General features: G+C 58.5%; 1 protein-coding gene across 1 annotated transcript; it reads left to right on the top strand.

Moving 5' to 3' along the window:
• LOC140221085 (uncharacterized) lies at positions 1 to 1996 on the top strand. Its single transcript, XM_072290415.1, has 3 exons — positions 1 to 831; positions 918 to 1163; positions 1514 to 1996. The coding sequence occupies exons 1-3, from the start codon at positions 1 to 3 to the stop codon at positions 1994 to 1996; spliced, it is 1560 nt and encodes a 519-aa protein (XP_072146516.1).
• Positions 1997 to 7535: the final 5539 nt, after the last annotated feature.

Genomic DNA, 7535 nt, shown 5'->3' with positions numbered 1-7535 from the left:
ATGCCTCTATACAAGCTCCTGAAGAAATTTGACCAGTTCCACTACAATGAAGAGACGCAAGAGGCCTTCAAAAAGCTCAAAGCCTTTCTTGCCTCGCTTCCGACCTTGGTCTCGCCGACCCCGGAAGAGCTCCTGCCGCTCTACATTTTCATGACGACACAAGTGGTTAGCGCGATGCTCGTCGTGAAGCGCGAGGAGCCTGGGCATGCCCTCAAAGTGCAGAGGTCAGTATACTTTTTTAGCGAAGTACTGTCCGACACCAAGGTACACTACCCTCAAATCCAAAAGATGATTTATGCCATCTTGATTTCGAAGCGCAAACTCCTCTACTACTTCGAGAGACACCCGATCATGGTGGTGACGTCGGCACCGCTCGGGGAAATCATCCAAAACCGCGACGCCTCTAGTCGCGTAGCCAAATGGGCAACGGAGCTCTTGGGTTACCAGATCAGCTATGTGCCGAGGAATGTGATCAAGTCACAGGTCCTCGCCGACTTCGTCGCAGAATCGACTGAGACCCAGACCCCATCGCCCCCGACCAATCACGAGGACTGGGCGATGTACTTTGATGGGTCGGTCATGGCGGTAGGTGCATGGGCTGGTGTTGTACTCACCTTCCCAAAGGGCGATCGCCTCGAGTACGCAATCCGCCTCTACTTTCCTACCACTAACAACGTGGCAGAATACGAATCCCTCATCGACAGCCTCAAGATTGCCTCTGCGCTCAGCACTCGCCGCCTCTACATCAGGGGCGACTCAGAGATGGTCGTCAACCAGGTCATGAAAGAGTCCTCGTGTCACAATGTGAAGATGGTCACCTACTGCAACGAGGTGCGAAAGCTCGAGGATAAGTTCGACACCTCGAGCTTCACCATGTCCTCAGGCGCGATAACCTCGTCACCGATTTCCTGGCGAAGCTCGCGTCAAACCACGAGCACGTCCTGCCAGGAGTCTTCGTCAATAACACCCACGAGCCATCCATCATGCTCGCCAAGGTGCCCACCCCTGCGCCTGATGCAGGCCACCCTGAGCTGGCAGCGGAGCTAGCTGCAGGGGCCAAGATGGGTGCCTTTGACCTCGAGGTTGTGGTGCTTGAGCCAAGCTGGACCACGCCCTTCTTTTACTACCTCATGCGGGACACCCTCCCCGCTGATGCCACTGAGGCATGCTGTCTCGCCAGATGCGTGAAGACCTTTGTGGTCGTCGGGGAGGAGCTCTACAAGCGCAGCCCATCAGGCATCCTCCAAATGTGTATTCTCACCGACTAGGGGTGGAATCTACTTCTGGAGATACATGACGACATCTATGGCCACCATGCAACCCCGAGGTTGCTGGTCGGCAAGGCATTCTGACAAGGCTTCTAATGGCCCACGACGGTAGAGGATGCCCAGCAGATCGTTCACTCCTGCGAAGGGTGCTAGTACTATGCGCAGTAGATGCACGTACCGGCTCAAGAGCTGTAGACCATCCCGATCACGTGGCCCTTCGCAGTGTGGGGCCTTGAACTGGTCAGGCCCTCCAAAAGAGCGTCTGGGGCTACACCCATCTCCTCCTAGAGGGTGACAAATTCACTAAATGGATCGAGGCGAAGCCCATCACCAAGGTCACATCGGCAGTCGTGGTTGAGTTCTACCTCGACATCATCTACAGGTTCGGGGTCTCGAACTCCATCATCACTGACAATGGCACGCAATTCACAAGAAGGAAATTCCTACGCTTCTACGACGACTACCACATCAGGGTCAACTGGGCCTTAGTGGCGCACCCACGCACCAACGGGCAGGTCGAGCAGGCTAATGGCATGGTCCTACAAGGTCTCAAGCCTCGCATCTTCGATAGTCTCAAGAAGTTCATGGGACGGTGGGCAGGCATGGTGCGCGCAGTGCTCTGGAGCCTAAGGACGACCCCAAACAGATCCACGGGCTTCACACCCTTATTCATGGTATATGGCGCGGAGGCCGTCCTCCCCACCATCCTCGACTACGAGGCGCCCTGAGTCAAGGCTTACAATGAAGCAAGGTCAGAAGAGGCCCGCCAGGATGCGCTCGGCTAGCTCAATGAGGCGCGAGATGTGGAGCTCCTCTGATCTGCCAAGTACAAGCCCTCCGATGCTACCATAGGAAGAACGTATGAGACCGTACTTTCCAGGTCGGAGACCTAGTCCTGTGAAGGGTCCAAATGACCAAAGGCAAGCACAAGCTCACGCCACCATGGGAGGGGCACTACGCCGTAGTTGAGGTCCAACACCCGAGGGCTTATCGTCTCAAGGACAAGGATGGTGACGTCCTCACCAACTTCTGGAACACCAACCAGCTACGTCGCTTTTACCCTTAGATTTGTTGTTTAAATTTGCACAAATAGTTCACACCATGCAATCAAAAGAAGCGGCATGCTCGATTAAGATCGCGATTTTCCTTTTAAACTCTCCTGACCAAGCACTTCGCGCTGACCAACGAGGGTAATCGGCGTGACCTGCTCAAGGGGGCTACTTGCATGCATATGCATTCCTCGTTTGCACCTGTGTATGCCTCCCACGACCCAACTTGTGTCACTCGAACGACCAGGGCAAAACAAAGTCTTCCACGAGCCAGTCCCCGGACTTCGTTGCACAAGGAAAATGGCAAAGGCAAAAACACATGCGAAAGAGGAACCAATGTCAAAACAAATCCGCGACAAAGCCGCAGCCCAAAAGCATTTTAGTTCATTACATAATATGGACTCAATGCAAGAAACTAGAAACCGAAGCAACTACTCCGTAGGGGCTTCTAGAGGGACTTCGCCTCAGATCATGGCCGACGAGATCTGCTCGACCAGCTGCTGCGTGCCTGGGGCCACCATCTCCCCAAGTTGCATCAGCTTCTCGAAGGTGCGGTTCCTCGCATAGCCGGTCCCAACGGTAGCAAAATCCATGTCGTTGTAGTGTGTGGCCACTGAGGTGAAGGTTGTGTGGGCACCCTGGTAGAGCGCCTCCACTATCAGGTCATCCACCCAACCTCGAGCAGCCCTGAGCCGCTCCGCGAGCAGGCCCTCTGGCACCACACCCACGAACAGCTGGGCCCACAGTGCCTCCGACATGCCCTGGAGCGCCTCCAACTCCTCGGCCACCTCCTGCAAGCAGGTGCCGGTCGCCGCCCGCTGCTCGGTGATAGCGGTGAGCTCGGTGTGCATACTTGCAGTAACGACCGCTCGGGTGAAGACCGACATAAAACCAGCAAGCCCATAGAGACAAGCACGACAGAAGAAGGTAAGAGCGTACCATTGCAGGACTCCCGGAGGGTCTGGACCTCGACGTCGATGGCCTGGTGCGCCTGCTCGGCTGCAGCGTGCGGACTCTCCGCCCCCTGCGCGGTGTGCTCTAGTGCCACCATGCGTATCGCCATCTCCTCGGCTTGGCGAGCATGCTCGATTGCCAGCTCCACTTCCTAGGAGGCGCGCTCCTGGGCCTCCTTTGCAGACTCGGCCGCCAAAGCCGTCTTGGTGATAACAAGGAGGCGCGCTGCTTCGACTCCCGCGCCGCCTTCACCTTCGACTTGGCCATGGCTAAGGCCTCCCGAAGCTGCTCCACCTTAGTGTGTGCACCCCCGACATGGCCAGCTCCTCCTCTAGCCTCCGCCAATCTGCGACCTTCTCCACCTACAGCTGATACGCAGCATGCAGGAACTGTGACTTCCTCGTAGAAGCGTCCATTAGCTCCTGGACAAAGGGGCATGCCATGACAGGAAACAAAACATCAGAGGGCTGGAAGCATTCATGGGAAATCAATCTCAAACCAAGAAGGAAGGAGCCAGATTTTATTACCTGCCCACGTGGAAGGACCTCCCCATCAATTGCCCCGAAGGCATCGCTCACCACCCCCACGACCGCACGGAGCAAATCCTGAGCCTTGGCTAGCTTGTCGTGCACCCGGCGCCCGTGCCCAAGTGCGCTCCCCCACAATGCCATCTCCAGGACGTCATTGAGGGAAAACAGCGCCTTGCCGGGGCGTTGGGGGTGCTCCATGGTGAGCGTGGGGCCTCCGTCCAGTGCGGGCGGCGCCCCGGCCAGTGCCAACTGGAGCCGGGAGGCATGGTTGGGCACAACCACCTTGGGCAGCGCGGTTCGCTCGGTCGCTGCCTCTGCGCCACCATCACCGGCGGCCGCTTCTGAAGATGAGGAGTCCACCAGGACCATCACCTCCAGGGTCACCGTCCCAGCCGCTCGAGCCTCCGCGGCCACCGAGCTCTCACCTTCCCCCTATAAAGGAGTGACGAAGGGCAACGAGGCAATCGGTGGTGGAGGAGGGTGGGCTACCGTGATGAGCAGGGTGACTGCCAGAGCAACCAGAGCTGTCGGAGTCGCCGCGCTAGTTCCGTCACCGATGGCCGGTGACAACCGGGTGATCGGCCCTACAAAGCCCATCAACGCGGGCGACACTGCGAGACCAGGAACGAACTCCCTGCAACACGAAATCATAGATCAACTAGGAATTCATACGAAAGCACGAAGTAGGCACGCGGCCTCAACTCAAAAAGGTTTGAGCAAAAGTTAAATTTCTTACGTGTCAGATCGTCGTAGAGGAAAGGGCGTCATACGGTGCTGCAAGGCCAACCGCCCCAGCTGAGGGCGAGGTGGCGGCGACGGCGGGGCCGGGATCTCCCGGGCCACGATATCGCCTTGGGGGACGTCCTCGGGAACATCGCGTGTTGTCTCCTGACCTACCATAGGCTAGGAAGCCGTGGAGGCATCCTTAGACTCCTATAGAGGCTGGGCCATCGTTGGCGCCTCTGACCATGGTTGGGGGGTCGCGGCCACTGCACCCTCTGACGCCTAAGACGGCGGCACCGTCATAGTGCCCACCCGCACAAGATCTATCCCCGAGCGCGACGTGTCGGTGCCAGGTCGTTGGGCTAGCGTGAGACTCCCGTTAGCTGAGGACGCACCCACCACGACTGGCTGGCGCCCGCCACCCTCTGAGCCCAACCTACCATCAAGAGAAGGGAAGGACACCAACCTCAGTGCCGTGCTGGGTGGAGCGTCAGGCGGCAGTGGCGATAGCTGCTTGGGGGCTCCAAAACCGTGACCTTGGCCGGCGGGCGACCAAGATCTCCCGGAGCGATGGCCATCAGAGTGCAGGGAAGGCCAATCGACCGCTCAGCTGGAGTGGACCTGAGCGCGCTTCGAGCTCGTTTCGGCATCCGAGGTGTCGGCGGCCCATTTCTGGGACGCAGGGTCCTGCGCCGTTGTTGCACTCCTACCTCCCTCTGCTCCAATCCCGACCTCCCTATCATCAAAGGTCGGGGAAGGGGGGTGGGAAAGTCGACCTGAAGACCATAAGAAGGCTTCGGGTTAGATGGGAATTCAAGGACGGGCGCGCCCTCGCTGCCGCTCTCATCCTCATCCTCGTCGGATGGCAAACCCGCGTCACAGTGCGAGCGGCGGCGCCTCGCGCTCTCGCAAATTTTCTCCTCCCGAGTATGGACTCCCTCCTTCGTTTATGCCACCTCTCTTGAGCCACATGGAGCTTGGTGGCGGCCCGTCGGCACCCCCGGGGTTACTGTCCGGGTCGCAAAACCTGGACACCGGCTGCTCGAGCCCCTAAGCACCAACAACAGTTTGGGTCTCTATGCGCTGACAAGAAAATATGAGGAATTGAAAGAGAAAACATTCAGGAACTCACCAGGCAAGGAGGGAAATCCCTCGAGAAGGACCGTGGGTGCCCCGCTAGGGCCGAGGGCACCGGCTCCCGAATATCGATCAGCTCCCATACCCGCACTGAATCTCATGGTCGGGGAGCCTTTCCGGACATTCTCGGGAGTTGTCCCCCTCACCGAAGTACTCGAAGAAGGCATGGGCCCTCTTATGAAGCGGCTGCATCCGCCACTCGATGAAGGTCCAGACGACCCTCACGCCGTTCACACCGGCTCACAGCCGCCCCTCCAGCACCTTGATGATTTGATCGACCTTCTTGTGCTCATCCGGGCAACCCCACCTCCACGACTCCCGCCATATAGGGCGCCCATCGGTGAACACCGGCAACTTCTTGGCACCCTCCTCGAAGCTGTAGCCATCGTCACGGATGTAAAACCAATTGGCATGCCAGCTCGATTGGAGTTGTTCGCCTTGATCTTCGGGTACTTATCCGCGTACCCGAGGCGTATTTGGATAGAGGCGCTGCCAAGCGGTGCGAGCTCGTCGTCGCCAAAGCTCCCCTTCCATTGTCGAACCTCAAAGATCCGACGGAAGAGCGACACATAGGGGTTGATGCCGAGGAATCCCTCACACACCGTCATGAAGCCGGCAAGCTGCAGCAACTCGTTGGGGTTGAAATGCTGCAGCTCAATCTCGATCTTGTGGAGGAAGCCCCGGAGGAAGGGGTGTGCGGCAGCCCAAAGTCCTGGGGGTGGAACTCGAGGAAGGAGAGGGTCTCCCCAGGCTTAGGCTGCAGGAACTGCTCTCCCGCGATGGCGCGCCACCCGGCCTCCTCCTTTGATAGGAGGTAGCCTGCAGCAACCAAGTCTTGCAGCTTCGCCTCCGTCACCACCGAAGGAACCGTCGAACCTATTGCCAGGGAAGAAGCAGAGGCGGCAGCGCAAACGGGAGGGAATGCGTGTGAGTGGACCGCGGGACTCACCAGGTCACCCCTCACAACTCCTGTTCTTTGCTCTCTCTCCCCCCCCTTTCTCTCTCTCTCTCTCTTGTTCTCCTAGCTACTTGAGCACGGCTACTAGGCAATGGCCAGAGGAAGGATAAGCAAGCGGAAGAGTGGGTAGGAGAGGGGAGGTGGTGGATTTAAGGGCACAACCCTAGGGAGGCCAACCTTCCCCTTCGAGCAACTGCGCGGAGTGGTGGGCCCAGCCCCTGCGGCGGCGCTGGAAGCGCGCACGCCAAAAGCGTGACGTGCACGCGTGCCCTACGCCATCAAGGCACGACAAGACATGATGAGGCGGTCGCCAGGCAGCGCCTCAGCTCCCATGCGACGACCCCTCGGCAGCTCCGCCCCGACGGTTAGGCCAAGCCCAAGCAGCAGGCCAGGGTATGAAGGCCGGTCCAATGAACAGGCCCGCAGGTCGTCCTGAGGCCCAACTAACCTAGAGCTAGGGTTGGATGGGCTGAGAGAGTCCCAATGACCTCTCTCCACCGTATCTGAGTTATGGTGATGACTCCGCCCCGAGTATTCTCGATGAGGGAAGGCAACGAGCCCTCCGACCTTCCACGCAAGAGGTTGGGGACCAAATGGGTAGACAACCAGGATTAACGGGATATCTCCCAGCAAGACATAACCGAACTCCTCGCAATGGGGAGGCGATCGGGTCCCACTCGGATTTCCCAGCGACGCTCGAACGAGCGAACTTGCCTGACCAACCCGGTAGGCAAGGAGCCGCTCCCCCACGACGGGACCACGTGGGGCATGATCTCGACCACGTGAACGTACTCTCCCAGGAGCAGCGCACCCTGGGGCTCGAAGCGATCAGCCCCAAGGCCAAGCAAGCCATTCACGACATATACCGGGGAAAAAATTTGTTATTCCTTAGGACAAAAATTACAAGAAGGACGTC

Source organism: Setaria viridis, chromosome 9, assembly GCF_005286985.2.
Source record: "Setaria viridis chromosome 9, Setaria_viridis_v4.0, whole genome shotgun sequence".
Classification (NCBI taxonomy): domain Eukaryota; kingdom Viridiplantae; phylum Streptophyta; class Magnoliopsida; order Poales; family Poaceae; genus Setaria; species Setaria viridis.
Note: the sequence above shows the minus strand (reverse complement) of the source record. Positions and strands in the feature narration are given on the sequence as shown.